Genomic DNA, 22,757 nt, shown 5'->3' with positions numbered 1-22,757 from the left:
GGAGGAGGGCACTCATGGGGATGAGCACTGAGTGTTATGTGGAAACTAATTTGACAATAAACTAGCTGAAAAAAAAAAAAAGTAAAAAAAAAAAAAAAAAAAAAAAAAAAAAAAAAAAAGGAAAAAAAGCTGAGAAGTTGAGAGAACAAAGGGACAAAAAAAAACATATACCAAGAAAATATCAACAAAAATCCAAACTAAGGGGCACTTGGGTGGCTCAGTCATTGAGCACCCGACTCTTGTATTCAGCTCAGGTCATGATCCCAGGGTCATGGGATCAAGCCCCTCCTTGGGCTCTGTGCTGAGGGTGGAGCCTACTTAAGATTCTCTCCCTCTCTGTCTCCCTCTCTCTCTCCCCCTGCCTCTTTCCCCTGTTCATACTCTCTCTCAAAAAACAAACAACAACAACAACAAATCCCCAAAAAACCCAAAACAAAATAATAGAACCAGATTAAATTAAAAATAGATTAGGGAAACCAGATTAAAGGGGATAATTATAAGGAATACAGAAGACCCTTATTTAATGATAAAAAAGAAACAATTTGCCAGCAAGTTATAAAAACCCCAAACCAGAATATATGGTGCTAACAATAGTCTCAAAATATTGAGCAAATACTGATTTAATTACAGCAGAAATTGTCAGATCTAAATCTTTGCAGGAACATGGATTTAAGGGGGAAAATGATTCCTTCATGCTTTTTTAAAATTATGTTTTAAATGGATGTTTATTTATTTTTGAGAGAGAGAAACATAGCGCACGAGGGGGAGGGGCAGAGAGAGAGGGAGACACAGGCTCTGTTAGCACAAAGCCCGATGTGGGGCTCAAACCGACAAACCATGAGATCACGACCTGAGCTGAAGTCGGATACTTAACTGACTGAGCCACCCAGGAGCCCCCTCTTGTATGCTTTTTTTTAAAGACAAAACCTAGCACGTATGACTTGAAAAGCCAAAAGAAATAAAAAAATATTTACCATGAATCAGAAAAACAGATTTTAAGACAAGTCGCCAGAAGCTGACAAGCTGGTCCCACAATAAGCATGACAATTTTGAAAAAGGAGAACAAAAACTCAGGACATGCTGGAAAGTTGTCCTAATGAAAACTGCGTGGCAGAGGTGCAGGGCAGACAAATGGGCCAGGGAAGGACCCCCCCCCCCCGCCCCTGGCATGCGAAGGACTCTGATACAGGACAGCATGGCAGAAGCACAAAGAATGGAGAGAAAATTCAAAATTAGATCCCTTCCCTCACTTTGTACGCAAAATTAAACTTCAAGTATACAACTAAAAAAATGTGCAAAACGAGACTTGAAAATATTAAAAAATCCAGAATAATGCCTTTTTTTTCCTTCAAGTTTTTATTTAAACCCCAGTGAGTTAATATACAGTGTTAATATTACTTTCCGGTATTCAATTTAGTGATTCATCACTTCCACACGACACCCAGCGCTACTTCAAGTCAGAAAAGGCTTTCTTAAATTTCTTAAACACATATAAATCATAAAGGAAAAGATGGGTAATTTTGACCACATTAAAAATAAAGACAGCACAAAGTTAAAAAGTGAGCCAGACTAGAGAAGATATGTGCCGCGACAAAGTTCTGAATATATACAGAACTCCTGTTAAAAGGACAAAAGTTACAGCTGGAGAGAAAAAATAAAAGGCAAAGGCTATCAACTGGTAACTCAAAGAGGAAGCCTTGTTGGATAAAAAAAACAAATGAAAAGATGCTCACGGTCTCTGTTCTGCTCAGTATTAAACAAACTAAATTAATTTAATTAATTTAAATTAATTAATTTGGATTAATCCAATCCACCTGAACGTCTGACAATGGCAAGTGTGCGTGAGGGAGAGGGAGACAGAGCTATCACCGCTGATGGGGAGGAAATTGGTACAACTATTGGGGTGACTCGCAACATTCAGTAGAGTTGAAGATGCATGTTCCACTTCAAATGTATACACAAGAATGTTTCCGTAATAGTAAAAAGACATTCCTCAATGGCCATCAATAGGAGAAATGAATTAATCATGGGATGAACCACAGAACAGAATACTACATGTATCAACCAGCTATGCACGTATCAACATGTTAAATGTGAAAACATGATGCCGAGTAAGACATCTCAAAAGGATATGTATCATGAAACCAATCATGTTTAGTTTCAAACACGGAGGCTACGATACATTGCAAATCACGAAGGGTCCGGATATGCACATAAAGGAGAGTTGTTCTTGGAAGGAAAGGAGAAGAGGAAGATTTTCAATGAAGACGTAGCTTTTCATGTAAAGACAGAAGGATCTGAAGTGAATCAGGGTAAAGGCTAACAATGGTTACACTGGGTAGCGGCCACAGGTCAACAACCCTGCTTGCGAACAACAGGATCCGCTCTAGCTGATTTACACAGAAAACAAATGGCTCACCAACGGGCTCCGGCTTGGAAACCGGGCTACATAGCTCTAAAACATGCCCTTACCCAAGAGGGGCTGCAGTGGGTACCTACTGAGCACAGCACCCTTGCACCACTACTGCCTTGAAAGCCACAAGTCACTGCTCCCCTTGACACAATGGATCCCATGTGCCACTCTGTCTTCACGGTGTCACTCCCAAATTTCACACAAGTGTGTCTGACTGGTGACTCGTGCTGAGCGAGGCTGGCTCGGTGGGGAGAAGGTATGACTCTTGATCTCAGGATTGTGAGTTCAAGTCCCACTGGGGTGTGGAGCCAGGCTGAACCCTGGCTGCAAGGAAATTCTGGAAAGTTCCACCCTTCTACTTGGTGAGAGAAGGTCCATAAAGGGGGAAGTCGCCAGAGTGGATGTTCAAACAGTGCTAGGTACCCAAAAAGTAGGACAAATGTCCACTCAAGTAAGGGTTAAGGTCTGCATTTTTCTGTAGGTTTAAAAGAGCTCATATATATTTTTTTAAATCAAAGTATAAATACACAAAGGGGATAAGAGAGGAAAGCAGCAGCAGACAAGAAATTTTCAGCAAGTTCCAAAAGATGGGACTAATACAACAGTAGAGGGTGCCACCACTTAGACTGTAGGTGGCGGGAGCCATCAGAAGAGAGAGAGAGCCATTCTCCAGACGGGCCTGGAGAAGCCCAGACGTGGTCGAAGATGGAAGAGGAGCTATAAAGAAGGGGATTAAAGGTCTATATACAAACCAGTTGACCTCCACCCCATATCCCCCATCTCCAAATCCAGAAGGGCCTAAAGCTAGGTTATTTCCCCCCAGGCAAACTACTGGAGGGATCTCAAGAAAGAAGTGAGAGAACTGTCAGGGAAGAAGAGCAGTCAGTGTAGACAGCGGTCACCAAGACTGAAGGCCCCATCACCCCAGCGTGTAGAAAATCCCCCTGCTAACAGCCAGCATCAGTACTCATCCTTGGAGAAGCTACACCTTGCCTGTAGCACGGAGCTCCCATCCCATCTCCCCACAAGCACATTTCCAACCAAAACTAATAACCAACAAGCACTAGATTTGGGGGGCTGGGGAGAAAACCCTGAAACATGAAAAACTGAGATAAGCAAAAGAGATCTATCACTTGAGGAAAGAGATAATTCGGGGAGCAGGAAATAAATGAATATAACTCTATTCGTTCTTCAGAAAGTCACAGAGAGGGCTGGCTCTCTGGTAGAACATGCAACTCTTGATCTCAAGATCATGAGTTCAAGTCCAACGTTGGGCGTGGAGCCTACTTAAAAAAAGATGCAGAAAGATACACTGTGTCTGTTAAACATGAATTTCAATTAAAAAGATAAAGCTATAAATGCAGAAAGAAAGAAAGAGGGGCGCTTAGGTGGCTCAGTTGGTTTAAGTGTCCAACTTCGGCTCAGGTCATGATCTCATGGGTTTGAGCCCCGTGTCAGGCTCTGAGCCTGGAGCCTCTTTCAGATTCTGTGTCTCCCTCTCTCTCTCTCCCAAAAATAAACGTTAAAAAAATAAAAAAAAAAAATAGGGGCACCTGGGTGGCTTAGTCGGTTAAGCGTCCGACTTTCTTAGGTCATGATCTCGCGGTTCGTGGGTTCGAGCCCCGCGTCGGGCTCTGTGCTGACTGCCAGCTCAGAGTCTGGAGCCTGTTTCAGTCTGTGACTCCCTCTCTCTCTGACCCTCCCCTGCTCACGCTGTCTCTCTCTCTCTCCTAGAAATAAATAAAACATTTAAATAAATAAATAAAATAAAAAGGAAGGAAACAGAAAAAAAGGGGAAAATACATAAGATCCAAAATCCAACTAAAAGGTATTAGAGAAACAGAAAAAGGAGTATTTAAAAAGAAAAATTCCCTAGAGCTCAAAAGAGTTGTAAAAATTGGAAGCACCAGAATTAAACATCTAGATAGATATGAAATGTTAGTAGTTGATAACACCAAGAACACCAAGGTCCTAAAAGTACCCCGTGTGTATGCATGAGTGCGTGGCAGGGCAGGTGACCTGGAGGAAGGCCGGTTTCAGAGAAGTTTATGTAAAAAAGAGCAAAATCAGTCAGGGTATCTGATTTATCCATGAAACTAATGTATCCATGAAACACTTAAACATTTTGTACAAAAATGATTATGGTACCCATGTTTAAAACAGCAAAACTGGGGGCACCCAGGCGGCTCAGTCAGTTGAGTGTCCGACTGTGGCTCCTGCGGTTCAGGAGTTCGAGCCCCACATTGGGCTCACTGCTGTCAGCGTGGATCCTGCGTCAGATCCTTATCCCCTTCTCTCTCTGTACCTCTCCCACTCACTCTCTCGAAAATAAAAAAATAAAATAGCAAAAACGGATACTAGTATGATCCTTTGTTTTTAAAAGATTCTATTTGTAGTTGTATGTATGTTTATACATGTAGAGAAAAGAACTGAATGGAGAAAACATGTCAAAGTGTTCTATCTGGGGAGCTGGAGGGCACAGGGCTGTTTCTGGTAAAATCTCTACTGTGAACAACATAAGCTGTCTTATCCTTTAAAGAAAAGAAAAAGTACAAATTAGTAAAAATCTTAGGGAGAAAAAGACAGCTAATCTTTATAAGCCCACACAAACATCTTGTAGAAAACTTTTATTTTAATTTACTATACATATTTAATTTTCAGGAAATTACTGGGTCGATGCACTTTCCTCTGTAGGCTTAGTTTGATCTTCTGTTACCTGTAAAAAACATGAACAGCTTTACTTTTCTAGTAATAACCACTTTTAGTTCTCCCCTTCCCTCACCATTTTAAATCACTCCACAGTCCTTCGTCTATAATGACCCTTGGTCTTTCTCCTTCATTAGTAATTATTTTAGAAAGGTAAGTAGAAAAAGGAGAAGACCTAGAAGGCCAGGTTCCCAACAGAAATTTTCAAGTAAAGTACAGCAATTCCACTAAGAATATAATCTGAGGCATCCATCTAGGCTTCTCCAGTTTGTTGTTTTATTTTTCAATTACAAAATGAAATCCTTAGTGTGAGAAAAATACCAGTAAAGCTGTAACACAGTATTTTAAATCAACAGCGTTTCTTGGGAGGTAGGATTCTACTTTAAACATAGTATATCACAGGTTTAGTACAAATAGGGACCTGTATGTCCGTACCTCTAGTCTGTGTCACTCACACACATCAATCACACAGCTAACCTACACCCCTCACCACAACACCGGCCCCACCGTGGTACATTACGTGGCCCGCTGAGGGGCTCTGCCCACCTACCCAAACCTGCCTCTAAAGTATCCAGGTTCTCTTACGTGCACGTTTCAATCAACAGTCCTATGAATTCTTCCGTGGCTCTCACCGCCACACCTAAACTTCAGGAGCTCATCTCCTTCCACCCTCTAGCAGGACTGCGGGCTTACATCGCAGCTTTCTTCCATGCTGCCCCAGAATGAGCTCTTGAACAGGAATAGCTGACCAATAGGTCACTTCCTTTTTCAATTTCTCCAGTTGCCTGCAATCACCTTCAGGAGGGGAATGCAGATTCCCCATCATGGAAGACAAGCTCCTCATATGCTATTTCCAAGACACCTCTTTTGTTGGTCTACATATGACTGTACATTCAGGTTCATGTTCTAGTCACCACGCTCTCCATTTCTCCATGCCTTCAGGCAAGCAGTTTCCTCTGAGAGAACTCCCAACCCATCCCCAAGCAACCCCACAGCCAAGGGTTGAGCTCAAAATCTGGTGTGACACATGTATAACAAACACTGAGGGGTTAACAGACTGAATGTAAATGTACTAGCAAAAACAATCAGAAAACTATATGAGGAGGATAAGCCAGAAGAAATTGTAGGAATGGATATCTGTTCAGTGATTTACTCTGAGAATGTTTCATAGAAACAGTAAGACTTGGGTGAGGTACTGCAGAATGAGTAGGATGTTTCATTTACATACAGGAGGAGAAAGGGAAACAGAGTCCGGACAGAAACTCCCATGAGTAAACAAACCAGAAAATAAGTCTGAGTTAATATTGCTAATATCGTATATTTGAAAGGTGCTGAGAGTAGATTTTAAAAGTTCTCACCACACACACACACACACACACACACACACAGAGTATGTAACTCTGTGAGGTGATGGATATGCTAGCTAACATTATTGTGTAATCAGTCTCCAATACATACATTTATCAAATCGTTACAGTGTACGTCTTAAACAATGTTATGTGTCAGTTACATCTCAGTAAAGCTGGGAAAAAAGAAAGTGATATAAAGAGAAAAAAGAGGGGTGCCTGGGTGGCTCAGTCCGTAAAGTGTCCAACTTCGGCTCAGGTCATGATCCCACGGTTAGTGGGTTTGAGCTCCGCATTGGGCTCTGTGCTGACAGCTCAGAGCCTGGAGCCTGCTTCAGATTCTGTGTCTCCCTCTCTCTCTGACCCTCCCCTGCTCATGCTGTCTCTATCTCTCTCAAAAATAAACAAAACATTAAAAAAAATTTTTTTTTAAAAAGTAAAAAAAGAAAGCTTGAGTGTATTTACAAGCTTGACTAGAGTGGAAAATTACAATAAGCAGGATGAGTTCAGGAGGCCTGATTAAACGGAATAGCTATCAGATATCGTAAGTGAAGGATAAGCACTTAGTCTATGAAAGAGTAAATAGGGATAGAATGGGTCAAGAAATAGAATCATTCCTACTTGTGAAATTTACATACTAATGACACAGAATGAACTACAGAACACAAGACCTCAGGACATTTGCACATCTATTAACCAACAGTCAAGGCAGCTTTAAAATATAGCTGACAAACCTTCTCTTTAAATATTCGTTTACAAAAATTTTGTCTATCGAAGCCCTAATTAATGCCACTGGACCCCGTAAAAACTACCACTACTACAGAGCAGTATCCTTATTCTTCTTGCAGCACCACAACATCGCTTCCATAATATTAACAAATAAAGGTGAGAGAATTGCCAAATTACAACTCTTCTCTTGCCAAGATACCACTGGGGTCAACAACTACACCACTGCTTTAGCTATGGACACAACTAATTAATTTTTTTCTTCTGTTTTGTTTTGTTTTTTTATGTTGTTGTGGTGTTGCTTAATTTCAATAAAAATTTCTTCAGGGAACAATACTCATGAGCCGTCAAAAACACTTACCATTTTCCGAGATCTCTCCAATAGCTTATTCCATATAGTAAAATGTGCCTTGAAAAGAAAAAATTCACTATGAATTAAATAAAGCAATAAAGTTACAATGAAGGTAGCTGAGTCTTATATAGGTTTTAAACAAACACATAAAAAGGAAGGCAGTACTAACGAGGCTAAGCAGTTGCAGAAGTGGATCAGAGTAGGCGAAAAGGTACTTTTAGGAAAAGAAGAATACATCTTTTTTTAAGACTTTTTGAAGAACATGCCATCTTCCTCTTTTGTCCTTAATCATCACGGTCATAGAGAGCGTCCCCTCTAACGGGAAGCAAAACTGTGCCCCGTCTCCCCAAAGGTTGTAGTTCTTTCCTTAAATAGCCATTTGCACCAGCGAGAGGTCATGCCCCACACCGTCAGCGATCACAAGGAGAGGTTCGTCGGAACCGACTGACGTCTTCACACTGAAATGGCAGCCCCGGAGGTTTTACCTAATCACCCTAAGAACAAGTAACAACTAAAGAAGACAGTAATAAAATTAGAGAACCAATTTACTTGATCCTTAACAATTTTATATAGCAGGGGAATCATCAGAATGCATAGATGAAAACTGCCAAATGCGTAAGGACCACATCAGTTTTACTCAGTCACCCTGAATGACCTGGCCGAATCTATGATAAAAGGTAAAATTACTATATGTACATGTAAGCCCATCTAAAGAAAAGAGCAGCATGGCATGTTTAAAGGAAAAATTGTAGGGGCACCTGGGTGGCTCAGTTGGTTAAGCGTCTGACTTCGGCCCAGGTCATGATCTCACAGCACATGGGTTTGAGCCCCGCTTCGGGCTATGTGCTGACAGCTCAGAGCCTGGAGCCTGCTTCAGATTCTGTGTCTCCCTCTCTCTCTGCCCCTCCCCCGCTCGCTCTCTATCCCTGTCTCTCAAAATAAAAAAATAAAGACCTAAAAACATTAAATTAAATTAAATTAAATTAAATTAAGGGAAAATTGGAGAACAGACCGCCGGTGTAGACCCCGAGGTGTGGCTGGAATACAGCAGATGACGGAGAAAGTACGATGGGAGATCACAGGGGTAGGCAGGGGCCAGATGATGCAGGCCTTTGTGAGAAGGCTACAGGGTTAGGATCTGTTTACAAGAAGCCACTGGAATGTTTGGGGCAAAGGGATTACATGATCGGATCTGTGTATGAAAAAGGTCATTCCGGCTACAGAGTAGGGAATGTGCTTTGAGTGGGGAGCTTCCTCGGTGATGAGTAAGAGGGACTTGGAAAGAGTGGTGAGTGCAGATGAGACGCTAGCGATGGAGGGATTCAGGGCATTTTCAGAGTGGAGTTGAAAGGTCTTGCCGACGGATGGGATGGGGCATGGCTGGGAGGGAAAGAGAAAAACCAAGGATCACTTCACAGCTCAGCAGATGAGGATGCCATTTACTGAAATGCAGAAAGCTAGGAAACGAAACAGAGATGTGGAGAAAAATAGAATGAGCAAAGGGACACGTGCTAAAAATTACAAAATGCTGATGAAAGAGAGGAGGAATTTAAACAGAAGATATACTGTGTTCATGGACTATAAGATTCAATTTAGTAAAGATGTCAATTCTCCCTACATTGATATACAGGTTTAACCCAATTCCTATCAAAATCTGGATCATGAGTAGGTCATGCCAAACCTCAGGCCAAAGGGCATTCCGGAGGGTCGTCCCAGCATGCACTCTGATTATCCTCAATGCATCCTTCCCTCTATTAATTTGAAAAATTATCTCAGTTTGAATCAACTTTTTCAACTAATATCTCTCTTGTGAATTATCTGTTTACATTCCAAGTAAAATAGTTGTTATCATAAATCTGAATTTACAAAATATTAGTGTCACAAAAATTAATGAGTATTAAAATGTACATCCTTCAAACTGGTATAAAATCAAGAACCAGAACGACATCCACCCCCAACATGGACGACCTGAAACTCTGAGCTTTACTCACTCTTAGGTGTACAGGTAAAGACAGACCCTGGAATCTTCGGACAAGACCCAACTGTGCGGCTTGAAGATTGTGAACCGCTGACACTTCGTACTGGAAACAGATACTTGTTCTTGGAATAAGAGGACCCTCACTCACATCAATGAAGTCACCAAATCTGATTGATTTTAAAAATAAACAAATAAAACCTCAAAATCAAATCATTTACAGTAGTTTGGGGGAAAAAAAATCTATTCATCCTCTTTGAGGCAATATCCATAATCAAGAACATTCTATGTGGCTCAATTCAAACTCTAATTGCCCCTTACATTAACAATCTCAGGTGAAACGGCTAAAACTATGAAAATCAAAGTTAAGTGAACCTTGTTCCTTATTAGCACTGATATAATTTTAGAGATTTTTAAGATCACTGAACACATCATGCTCTCAAGTGAATCCAGTGTCTAAAACCAATAATCTACAACCTTATAACAACTCACTGTAATTAAGTTTAGAACTTAGTATACAGGACAGATTGTCCAAAGAGGGGCTTTCTAGAAGAAAAAAGTTAACGGAGTCAAGAAAACACAGAGAACACAGGCTATGGAGAGGTGGAGAACACAGACACAGGCTATGAAGTCATTTCTGCATATCCATTCTGCACGGTCTTACCTCACTCATCCCTGTATCAGAAAGCACATTCCTATTTCACTTACATCTATGTAACATACGTAGCTACTGGTCAGTATCCATCTATGAACATGAATTATGTTCAAATAATAACAATAAATACTTTGCCCAATTTCAAAATTAAGTTTTAAAAAATCACATTTCTAGGGGTGCCTGGGTGGCTCCGTCTGACTGTGTTAAGTTAAGCAGCTGACTTTGGCTCATGTCATGATCTCACAGTTTGTGGGTTCGAGCCCTGTGTCGGGCTCTGTGGTGACAGCTCAGAGCCTGCAGCCTGTTTCAGATTCTGTGTCTCCCTCTCTCTCTGACCCTCCCCTGTTCACGCTGTCTCTCTCAAAAATAAATAAAACATAAAAAAAAAAAATTAAAGATCACATTTCTAAACAATAGTATTCAACTCTTGAAATGCAGAAATAAAAATAACAATCAAATGAAAAACAGAATCCACAATGGCTCCTGAAGATAATTTAAACCTTCCAACTACCACCACACCAAAACAATGAACAAAACAACAGAAAATAAGCTAAAAAGAATAACAAATTATGGTATAAATTCATCTTTTTCAGTCATAACTACATTTAGGTAACAATAAACCTAAGTCTTCTTAGAAATTAGCATGACAGCCAATTTATTTTCACTTACCTGTGTAGCCTGACTATTCTCTCAGGGTTCTGAGATGCCTTCTCTTCTATGAAATCCGTTTTGTATCTAAAAAGGAACAAAGAAAAAAAATTTACTTCTAAATATACAAAAAGGTAATTAAGGACACCTCCCTTTCTCTTCCTCTTTACCATAGTTTTTCAAAGAGGAGTTTACACTTGGAACCGCCTCTTCTCACCTCACCTCCTCCAGTCTGGCCACAGCCTCATGACTCTCCAAACCTCCCTGGCTTCACCCTGATGGGCACCTTTCTGTCCTTATTTCCGCTGTTCAGCTCCATCGTCAAAATGCTCATTTCCACTGTTTTCCATGGCACTCCCCACTGCTTGTCATCTCAACTCCCTGGCCACTCTTCTCCAGCTCTCCCCTTCAGGGCACCTGTCCTAAAGCCTCTTTCCAAGCAAGCATCCTCTCTGGGCGAGCTCCTTGATGTGCACAGCTTTAATTAGCTCTTCCTCTTCTCTTCTGTATCTCAGCACATCTGTCCGTATCTTCCATATCTCAGCATCTAATCCACATCCTTCTTCTGAGCCCCAAACTGTGTATCTGAGACCCTTCTAGACATGCACCAAACTGTTCCACAAGCATCCTACACTCTTGAATTCACAAACAAAACGAAAACTTACTCCTTCTTTTCCCACCAAACTTATCCTCATTCTGAATTCCCCAGCTTAGTAAATGACACCACCAGCCACCCATGTGTCTGAGAGAAAGACTTCAGGGATTTCCTCGGTTCCTGCTTCTCCTACCACCGCCCGCCCCCCCCATCCAACACTTTGCCAAGTCATGTCAATTCGACTGCCTGTCTCTCAAGCCTACCCAATTCTGTCACTACAGCTAATAGCAGAGACGGAAATGCACAGCCCAGGTACAAATCATAACTTTATCACTCACTACTCAGAACCTTGTCTCTTTACCCCAGAGGGCTAAGAAGTATTACATTTGTGTATGGCAAGGTGGGAAAGCACTCATTCACGCAAAAACCTCTACTTACTGCCACAGCCCTTCGGCCAAAGCCCCCCATGCATTACTNACCTTCACATTTCCAAAACTCTGTCCCTTCAAATTTGTCCCCAAGCCATCCCTACATCCTTCCACACATTCAACTCACTTACCAAAGTCCTACAAGCCTCTCCTGGACTTTGAAAGTGGAGTGGAAGGGATGGGAAATCATGTGGAATGAACAGCCAGAATATGCATGGAAGCTATGGAGCACTTAAATGTAATCAGTCCTAACTGAAATGTGCCTCAAGGGTAAAATACACCAGATTCTGAGGACTTAGTATGAAAAAAAATAAAATATCATTAATTTTTAAATATTCATCACATGTTAAAATAACAGTTAGATATACTTTTAAATAATATGTATTATTAAAATTTATTTCACCTTTTCTTCTGATTTTTTTTACTGTGGCTACCAGAAAATTCACTTCTATAGACGTCTCGTGTTATCTATTGGACAAGAGGACCCTAGAACTAAGGCACCAGAAGTGTCTTGATACATTCTAACAATCCAAGGAATTTTCTTACAGAATCAATGGTGGTTTAGTTCTACAGAACTATCTGCCCTCCAGTTCAATTATAATAGTATATTCCTACTGCCTTTTCATTTACTGGTTCCAGGGCACGCAAAACGTTATAAACTACCCCTACGAGAACTGGTGTCTCAATTTACAAATACCTAAAGAAATTCCAGTCGATAACCTTGAACGATTCTGTCTACAGAATCTAGTATCTATGTTATTTTTTTGCAGTGTAGATTTCCCTAATTAAATTAGTTCTAGCTTCAGTTAGATTGAATATTAAAATATAGTTTATGTTGTTACAGTTAGAAGAAAAAAGTAAACTGGAAGTTTTTTGAATGAGAAAGGGAATTAATAACCCAGGCAGATTTAAAATGTTGGCAAAGAAAATCCACCTAATGGATGATTTGGTGCAGAAGACTATGACCCACCCGGCTGTGTAAACATCTCACTTCGCCCATTAGCTCCCTGCAGACCACAGGGTTCTCTATCTCACCCTTCTCATGCAAAGTGGTGCAGCTGCTTGCAAGCCATCACCTCACATGGAAGGGAAAAAGGGAAACACACCGCTATGCTGATAGGAAGTGAAGAGCCGGCCGGAGAAACAGAGAAGACAAAGTGAGAAGATTATTAAAGGGGGAAAGTTTTTTCTCAGGGAAATAGATAATGGGATGAATGAAAGTAAATAGGCTGGTATAGAAAAAGAGATCTTAGAGCTAAAAATAAAACAGTATCCTATACACATCAGATATAAAAATCCTTAAGAGCTGAATTTCCTTCACTATGTATAACTTTGGGGGGGGGGTTCTAATCTCGCTTTCAAGGAAGCCAACACTTACTTGTTGTGCTGAAATATTTCCAATGCTACTTTTGCTTCTACTTCCAGAGTTTCAAATGGAAGATCTTTATAAATTAAAGCACGAGCATCTCTTGTGAGGGAACGTAGGTTCTCCTTCAAAATGAAAGTATTAACCTTTTGTAACAATTTACCTAAAAGCATTTGTCCATAAGGAAGGTAAGATAAAATCATATGCTAAATATTACAAATCCAACTAAAAGCAAAAGCAAAAGCAAAAGCAAATTTGTTAGGGAAGTTAATGTAGGCTAACCAATTTATCTCAACTCTATAAACTATAAACTTATAATTTACCTGTAATTATCAGCCTATATTAATAATTATGAAAGATAATCCTACAAAGAAATTTTAAGAAACTTTTCGTTCAAATTACACGATTAAATGTTTATTAAAACAATGATGCAATTAGAAATGCTAAGAAATAAAAGATATAAAAATTTGTTCACAGTGTAAAGCTTTTCTAAATGCCCAGGCAAAACATTATTTACGTGATTCAGAAAGTTTCACCAAGAAATGTAATGTCATCATTGGCCCTGCCCAAAATATAACATGGATCTAATGTTAAAAATTTGTTTAATGAAAAGTCATTTTATGCAATTAAATTGACTAATACACATTAACAATATTTGAGATTATTATTAAAACCATAATTGAATTTTCAAACTATAAATCATTCATCACTAATACAGAAAAGACCAAGTACTATTACAATTTTTGTAATAAAATTCTTTCCACAAATTTCCTATTAGACTTTTCTGCATGAAATGACCCTTCTCCATTCTTAAAGGCATAATTTATTATATAACAAATCCACATTCACGATTTATACAACTGTGACTTGCATGTAACTCTCCACTACTTCTTCTTCCATACAGTCCACCCAACACCATGAAGCCTGCAATTAGCTAGTGCCTTTTAAGTTGTATATTTAAAACTTTTTTTATAAGTTTATTTATTTATTTTGAAAGAGAGAGTGGGGGAGGGGCAGAGAGATGAGGAGAGAGAGAGAGAATCCCAAGCAGGCTCCACATTGTCAATACAAAGCCCTACATGGGGCTCGAACTCAAAGACCTGTGAGATCATGGCCTGAGCTGAAATCAAGAGTCGAAGGCTTAACCAACTGAGCCACCCAGGTGCCCCTTTTAAGTTTTATATTTAAAAAAGGAAAAGGAAGCAGCAAGTTTCACAGATGAGAATTGCAGCTTGACTGCATTAGTTTTTATATAAATATATAAAGTGAGACCCCCAAAAACATCACCATAATATAATATAAAGTAAGAATCCCTTCTTCAACTTGAGAGCATATCTGAAAAATAAATTATACTGACACAGTGCAGAGATCATGGAGAAAAAGTTCCAATCCCTTCCCTGCCTCCTTCCCTGCCTCTCTTCTATCTCTCTTTCTCTCTTTGTTCTTTCCTGTTTCTCTCCTCTCTCTTGATACTAAGCAACATGAACAGGATTATACAAGAAATAACTTCTAAAGCCAGAATTTACACCTGAATCTGCTCTGACTCCAAAATTTTGCTTTTAGGAACTATAATAGTTCACTAAATCTGAAATGTACCACTAAGGAAAAAATACTACCAATTATAATCATAAAATGCTACCTACTATAAGACACATTTTTGGGGCACCTGGGTGGCTCGGTTGGCTCAGCATCCAACTTCAGCTTAGGTCATGATCTCGTGGTTCGTGAGTTCAAGACCTGCAAAGAGCTCTGTGCTGACAGCTTGGAGTCTGGAGCCTGCTCTGGATTCTGTATCTCCTCTCTGCCCCTCCCCTGCTCACTCTCTGCTCTCTGTCTCTCTCAAAAATAAACAAACATAAACAAATTTTTCTAAGACACATTTTTCAGAGATATTAAAATGTGAAAAAAATGTACACTGTGGGATTGATCAAATGGTATGCTACACTGCCTTTCCTTTTCTGACCTCCAGACTTTCAATCTGTAGGACACAGAGTTTTCCTTAATTAAGAATCAGGCATCTGCCTCGTCTCCTCAGTCACAACTAAAACGTCTGGGCTGGACATGTGAAAGCCAACAGCTCACCCTACCCACAGGGAGTCTGGTCCAGACCGTGTCCGTCAGCCAGGCGTCTGGTGCTACCCAACTGCTGGACAGAACAGAACACGCGCTGTACAATCACACCACTCCCTTAGAGTCTGGCCTGTTGCGATCTGAGTTAGCTTAGCTTTGTCAAAGTCTGATTGCTAATTTACTAACCTTCTACCCCTTCACCCCTTCTTGCAACGTCACCCTTGTACACAGGGAGATATTCCGGTGGACAACAGGCTAAAATGGTGAGGGCAATGATTTTTCAACTGTGCTCTGAGGACCTAGGAAGTTAGTAGGGCTCCAGGGCCCCTCACCACACATCAACCAAGACAATTAAAGTTCTGAATTTCCTATCGTGGGCATCTTGAAAACCACTGTCTTAAGAAAAGGAATGAACAGGGGTGCCTGGGTGGCTCAGTCAGTTGAGCATCAGATTTAGGCTCAGGTCATGATCTCACGGTTCGTGGGTTCGAGCCCTGTGTTGGGCTCTGTGCTGACAGCTAGCTCAGAGCCTGGAGCCTGCAGCCTGCTTCCGATTCTGTATCTCCCTCTCTTTCTGACCCTCCCCTCTCATGCTGTCTCTCTCTCTCTCTCTCTCTGAAATAAATAAAAACATTTAAAAAAATTAAAAGGAAAAAAAATGAACAGTCCCAGGAAGAAAGTACTTCCAGAAAAGGTCAAGCAGGACATAAAGCCTCCACACAACTGACCAAATGAGGAAAACCCCCATTCATATGCTCTGTCTTGACAAGGCAACACAGGTAGGTGGGTAGGTGGGTAGGTGGGTAGGTGGGTAGGTGGAAGGTAGGGTATTTTAAATATCCTCAGCGTGCAGTACCATCAACAATACCGACACACGAATCGTTCTAACAAAAGAAGGCACAGACTCTAAAATTCATATTCTAAACACTATACTCACTTTTGTTGGAATCCACTCATCAAGTCTCTTATCCAGAACTACATCATAGCAGAAGGCTCCAGAGATTACTGTAAATCCAACCAAAATGAAAGGCAAAGTCAAATCCATCGGAGTTCCTGATTTGCAACAATTGAATATTTAGCTCATGAAATGAAGATCCAGCAATCTTTCCCAACTCTACAAATTATAAAACTTACCCTTATCCCAGCTCTTACCAGAGCTCCACCAGCTTTCCCTCACCCTTTTTTGCTGAACCAAAATCTCTAGTATTTTTTAAACATTCACATTTTCTTCCAGAATATTATCACTATAGAGACTTCACACAGTTACGAGACATAAAAATCTGAAAGAATAGGTATTTAATACACAGATGATTGACTAAGTGGATACGAAATGTTGAATTTCTTTTTTAATGTCTCCTAAACTTTGTTTTTGCTGTTTTGTTCTTAGCATCATTTATTGAGCTTTTTAAATTATTTTCGTGTATATACTTCTATCTTTTGTTGAAAAATTACAAATGTGATCCTACTGCACATACTGATGCAAAATCTTAGCAAAATTACAAAAAGTGTGAAGTCATCCATCTCCTCAAAACAGTGTCCCCCCCCCACTCCCCAAAGGCATGTCATTTCTGGTGAAATGGTATCCCCTAAAGATAGTTTTTTCCAGAATTCTATTTATACTATTTCCTCCTCCTCCTGCACACATTCGATTGAGAAATAAGGGCCTAAAGTGGTAGGAAACAAGCACGGAAACAGGGTAATTACATGAAATTCATATTCACGAGAAACATTCTCCTTGAATTCTATTATGTTAATTATTGACCTCCAGTAATTAAATAAGATGGATTTTGTTACCCATTATAAATGGAATGTATGTATGACAGTAATTTCTATTACATAAAATTAGAAATGAGCTCAAAACAAAAGAACCTCTATAAAATGTCAAAAATAGGTACCAAAATATTCAATGATTACAAAAACTGTGTGTGCGCGCACGTGGGCACAGACATCATACATGTGTACATTACACGCATACTTGTGTACATTACCAGGAACTTCTGGAGCTCTGACCAAACTGACCACATATTCCTCTTTGAACGCCCTCTCTATCACACAGCCCATCATCATGGCACAGGAACGCCAATAAGCCTAGAAAATAAAACATGCACAAACATAATACACGCTAAGATTCACTAACACTTCTTCAGTATTAAAATGTAGGTTACCTTTCAACTACGTGGATGGAACTAGAGGGCATTATGCTAAACAAAATTTGACAGTTGGAGAAAGACAAGTGTCATATGACTTCACTCATATGAGGAATTTAAGATACAAAACAGATGAACATAAGGGAAGGGAAGCAAAAATAGTATTAAAACAAGGAGGGGGACAAAACATGAGAGACTCTTAAATGCAGAGAACAAGCTGAGGGCTGCTGGAGGGGCTGTGGGTGGGGGGATGGGCTAAATGGATGAGGACACTTGTTGGGATGAGCACTGGGCGTTATACACAGGTGAGGAATCACTGGAATCTACTCCTGAAATCATTACAGCACTACATGCTAACTAACTTGGATGTAAACTTAAAAATAAATAGGTTAACTTTTGACTTAGGAACTATTTTTCTGTCCACCCTCAGCATGTAGCAATAGTTAACATCAGGCCGTGACATTACCGCCACCAAGCAAAAAGCACTAAAGAATGAAGCACCCACTTGTGTTGTTAGCAGTGTTCTGTACAGTATCACACGCTACGATGTTTATCAAACAAAAGATAGTTTTACTATCTGGTAGCAACTTTTCTCTTTAAGCTAGGATAAAGATAACTTGTTAACAAACCTGTACTAAAGTAAAAAACTACATATGTTAATATACACTTATTTATGCCATATATATGAGAGAGGGAAAATTCAACTTTTAAGAATTTAATACTCCTGCCCGATGCCTAACACCACACAGCACATCACCCAAGTTATTCATTTTTACAGCAAAGCAAACTCATTATTAACTGGGCTTTCACTTTACTAGTACATTTTGACCCACAGACATGCCTAATACGGGTTCCCATGCAATGACCTCATCAGAGTCATAAAAGAGAAATACGAGTCCTGCACCACACCCGCCCATCTTGTGCCCCATACTGGCACCACTGTGATGGGCACTTGGCTTTCACAGGCTCTTCTCCTCACCTGAGGACTACAGGAGTGGGCCCACTTGGTTGTGTGCCACAGAGACTGCTCCAGAACCACACAACATACACTAAAAGTAAGTACAAACCCAAGCCTTGAAGGCAAGTAGCAAAATGGCACTTCCTCATCTATCCTACTTAAGTGTTTTTAATGTCTGTTGAACTCCAGAGTCAGAAAGCCTAGATTAAAACCCAGGCTCTAGTATTTCTTATGCTGGTAACCCTGGTCAAGCTATCAAACCTCTCTTTGCCTCAGTTTATTTATCTGGAAAATGAGAACAACAGCATCTATTTTTTTATGGATTCTTATGCAGATTAAATGAGTTAATACCTATAAATCACGTAAGACAGTGACTGATACATAACTAATACTTGATATTAGCTACTATTATCATGTCTATTATTTTCTTGTGTAAGTGTTTCATTTCAACATGTATTTATTCGATACCTATTGTCTGTAAGTCAAGAGCTGGGTCTAAAAGGGACTATGATCTCTGTCTTCACAGAGCCAAGAATCCAATGCATTCAGTGGTTCCCATTACAAGGTATATTAAAATACTGTATCTGAAGACTTTAGTCAAGTGTTGTGAGGCCCTAAAGAGGGATTCATTCTGACAAGAAGAAACTGGAAAGATTCCACAGAGCAGACAGCATTTTAATAGAACACTATAAAAGATAAACAGGATTTTCACAGGGAGGAAAGAAAATACCCAGAGTTGAAGAAGAGCACCAATGAAAGCCAGGAGGCTAACACACATAAACCATTAATGATCACATCCTGCAGTGTAGCCAGAGCAGAGAGGAAGTGGAAAGAGGCGGTGACAGTGAAGCCTGAAAGCCATGGTGGGGTCAGATCCCGTGGGGCCTGAAAAGTCATGGGGAAAAAGTGACACAATCCTCAATCACGTCACTGCAGAAAACTCTTAGAGGACTACCAAGGAAGACTTTAGTAATAAAAAGGGAGGTGGGGACAGAGAGTTAAAAAGCTACTGAAATAATCCAAAGATGGTAAAAGGATGAATTCCAGCAGTAGAGAGAATGAATTATAGAGGATGACCAACAAATGTCTGTGGAACAAAGTCATGTAAGCAAAAGATAAGTCATATAGTTTTTCTCAAACCAAACTGCAAAGAAAGGATGCCCCTGGTACTTTGTGAACTTGTGCAAATCCAAAAAAAAAAAAAAAAAAATCACAACACTGATTATCAAGTACATGACAACATTTGCCCTTGGCCATGTTTGCACATTTCATACTCCAAAGCAAAGAGATATTCATAAAACGAAGAAGAAAACCGGGGGGGGTGGGGGAGGAGGAACACAGAAGCAGAAATACCTTATTCACTTCTCCAGGATCACGATCTTTGAAAGTAAGAAATTCAATTTCACAGGATTTGGTCAGAGGCTTATACATGTCCCAAGGCTGTCCATCCACAAGAGCCAGAATGGACTTCTTGCAGTACCACTCGCTTAAATCTAGGAATTTAAAATAGATTGAAGGTCTACATCTAGCAAAACCCAAATTGAAAAGTTACATGTTTAAGTGCTACATTAACAAATAAAATGACAGAAAGGCAATATTCTGCAAGCTGACTTCCTCTGGGAGAAGAGGTACTTCCTCTGGTACATATTACATCTGTACCCATAAAAAAATAATACCCAACACACCCAATGTGTTCTTATTAACAAAACTGCCCAAACCATTTACAAAAATCATTAAAGCTAAGTGTGTCATTATTTAAAAAAAAAAAAAAAAAAAAAAAACCCTCCCCAAACCATTTAAAAAATTCATTAAGGCTAAGTCTAATTTGAAGTTAATTTGTCAATTATTAAGTAATAAAATAATTTTCCAAGAGTTACACTTGCATGTATAAGTATATACACCCATAGTTAATCTGGTCAAAATGGGTTTGGGGTCTTGCTCCCACATCACCTCTTCCTTCCCCAACATGGATTGTTCAAGTTAAATATGTTAACAGGTTTTAATTATGGGTATGAATTCACCTGTATGCCAATCAGTCCTGGTCTGCTCTTTGATTGGAATACAACTCTAACTCTAATCCTGATGAGATGTTTTTCAAGTACACAGCTACTCATAGAAGTGTTCAAACTACAGGGACAGGGTCTAAATAAATCCCATGAAGAGAGGGTCATGTCTGTTTTTGTTTACTCATTAGTATATCCAGAACCTAGCACCAGGCCTGTAAATATAGGTAAATACTCAAAAATGTACCGAACCATCGAAAGTGTGAATGACAAGCACGTGTTGGGGCAGGCGTCACGCCAAGGGCGGGTGGCCCAAAGGCTTCGTCTCTACATGGATACGTATAGAACCCCTCAAGGGCCTGGGCTTCGTCTTATCCTCCTCTGTAATCCTAATGCCTGTCACACAGCAAAGGTTCAATGAATGTTCACAAAACAACCAAACAATGGTCAGAAGTACTAATTCAAGTGCCCAACTGAAAAAAAGATTGAGAGTGTAGATGATCTTAAGATGTTCACTGAAATTGTTAATTACTTAAATGGAATCACTACAGAGTTTTCCAAAAATTTAAACAATGTGGCTAGCCATACAAAATGAGCATGCTGGTGCGTGTATCTATTTGGGGAGCTTTCCAAATTTAAGTATTACCAGTTCTACCAAAGCTACTTTAAAAGCATGTTGGTCGGGGCGCCTGGGTGGCTCAGTCAGATAAGCATCGACTTCGGCTCACGTCATGATCTCACAGTTCATGGGTTCGAGCTCTGCCTTGGGTTCTGTGCTGGCAGCTCAGAGCTTGGAGCCTGTTTCAGATTCTGTGTCTCCCTCTCTCTCTGCCCCTCCCCCGCTCATGCTCTGTCTCTCTGTCTCTCAAAAATAAATAAAAACTATAAAAAATTAAAAATAAATAAATAAATAAAAGCATGTTGATCAAAAATAATCCATAGAGAGACCCTGTTCCCTTCATTTACACACCAAATCACATCCAGGGCACAGTCTTCTCCTTTAAGATGTGACCCACAACACACATTTTTACCCTAACCACATGCACCCCCCCCATACACATTTCCACTTAGGCATCCACTACATGTACATGTAGGTGTAAACAAACAAACACGTAACACATAATCAGGCAAGTGGGAAGCACGTAAGATTTAAGTTAGGCCACAAAGAGCCAGAAAGGAAAAGGCGGCCTACAAAGCGGGTTCTCTAAGGCCTGGGCGGTCCCTCGATCCCCAATTCCTTTCATGAGCCCCCACTGATGTTTTCTAAAGGGGCAGGCATGCTAACTGAGTAACGAAGCTTGAACCTCTGTCTTCCCCTGCCACAAACAATTAACAGCGCCCAAACCCGGCCAGATTCAAGCGAGCCACGATTGCAGCGCACCGCAGTCCCAAGCCGTCAAGACCCACAGGGCCCTCCAGAGTGAAAGTGACCGTGACCAGAGAGTAAGACGCTAGATAAGGAACCTCTGTAAGTTCGGGGACCAATTACGGAATCTTGACTTCTCTGAACGAGTCCTTCTGCACAGCTCCAGTGAAGCAGAACTGCATCCCGATCCGCTACTTACGCATGGCGCAACTATACGGAGTTGAAATGTTTTTATTCATCACGAAGGCAGTGCCAGGGTCCGTTTTCCCAACGTGTTTAACCTCAATCTTCTCCGTTCGAGGGGTTAACGACAACTGCCTGTTTTTCTCTTTATTAAAGAGATCGTTCTGCATTTCTGTCAGTTCCGTCGGCGACAGGTGAGAAGCTGGCGATGTTGCTATCCATCCTGCGTAGAGGTTACAATAAACAGTAAAACAAATGAGTAACACACCGCTGATACCCCACCCCGCTCCGTCCTCCTACAAGGAAACAATGGGAGGCAATACGGTTTTCAAACGCAGACCGCCACGATGGGCTGAGACAAACTTAAACCGCTTTCTGACACTCATAACTAAAACGCCAACGGCAGAAAACCGCAGCTGGCCCAGATCCACACCTTTCCTTCCACTTTGCTCTCTCACCATCAGATCCCTATTGCCCACCGAGCTCCTCTGTCGTGTTCCAATCTGTGCTTTACAATTAAGAGCCAAAAAGTAACCCGGAAGTAGTCAAAGTCAGACGGGCCACTCGGAAGGTGAGCAAACTTGTCTTTTTGAAAGGTCTTGGGGACTAGAAAGCTCCAGGACACTGGGGATCCCTCGCCAAGACTATCACTATCTAGAGAGAGAAAAATGTTGAGCTTATTTTCCAAACCCTCACCCGGAGGGTTTGACAAAGCCAGCACGACTCCAACGGGAAAATCAGGACGTGCTTGGCACCAGGACGTGGGCTCCGGGTCAGAGGCGCCCCAAGCTCCTCCCATGGCCCCGTACCCACCCGGAAC

General features: G+C 40.6%; 1 protein-coding gene across 2 annotated transcripts in view; it reads right to left on the bottom strand.

Moving 5' to 3' along the window:
- Positions 1–5,025: 5,025 nt before the first annotated feature.
- The window catches only part of MRPL39 (mitochondrial ribosomal protein L39), a 17,888-nt gene continuing 156 nt past the window's right edge, over positions 5,026–22,757 (bottom strand). Inside the window, exons 2-10 of one of the 2 annotated variants that reach the window (XM_077760227.1) lie at positions 21,954–22,160; positions 19,739–19,878; positions 17,269–17,368; positions 16,218–16,333; positions 13,223–13,335; positions 10,843–10,908; positions 9,535–9,688; positions 7,553–7,600; positions 5,026–5,129 (exon numbers count right to left, since the gene is read on the bottom strand). In XM_077760227.1, coding sequence (XP_077616353.1) covers positions 5,079–5,129; positions 7,553–7,600; positions 9,535–9,688; positions 10,843–10,908; positions 13,223–13,335; positions 16,218–16,333; positions 17,269–17,368; positions 19,739–19,878; positions 21,954–22,160 — 995 coding nt within the window. In that variant the 3' untranslated portion in view covers positions 5,026–5,078. The remainder of the gene's footprint in view (positions 5,130–7,552; positions 7,601–9,534; positions 9,689–10,842; positions 10,909–13,222; positions 13,336–16,217; positions 16,334–17,268; positions 17,369–19,738; positions 19,879–21,953; positions 22,161–22,757) is intronic. The other variant, XM_077760228.1, reaches the window with a different exon arrangement.

This window comes from Crocuta crocuta, unplaced genomic scaffold, assembly GCF_008692635.1.
Source record: "Crocuta crocuta isolate KB4526 unplaced genomic scaffold, BGI_CrCroc_1.0 scaffold369, whole genome shotgun sequence".
Lineage (NCBI taxonomy): Eukaryota > Metazoa > Chordata > Mammalia > Carnivora > Hyaenidae > Crocuta > Crocuta crocuta.
The sequence above is the reverse complement of the archived record's forward strand: the minus strand, read 5'-3'. Positions and strand labels throughout refer to the sequence as shown.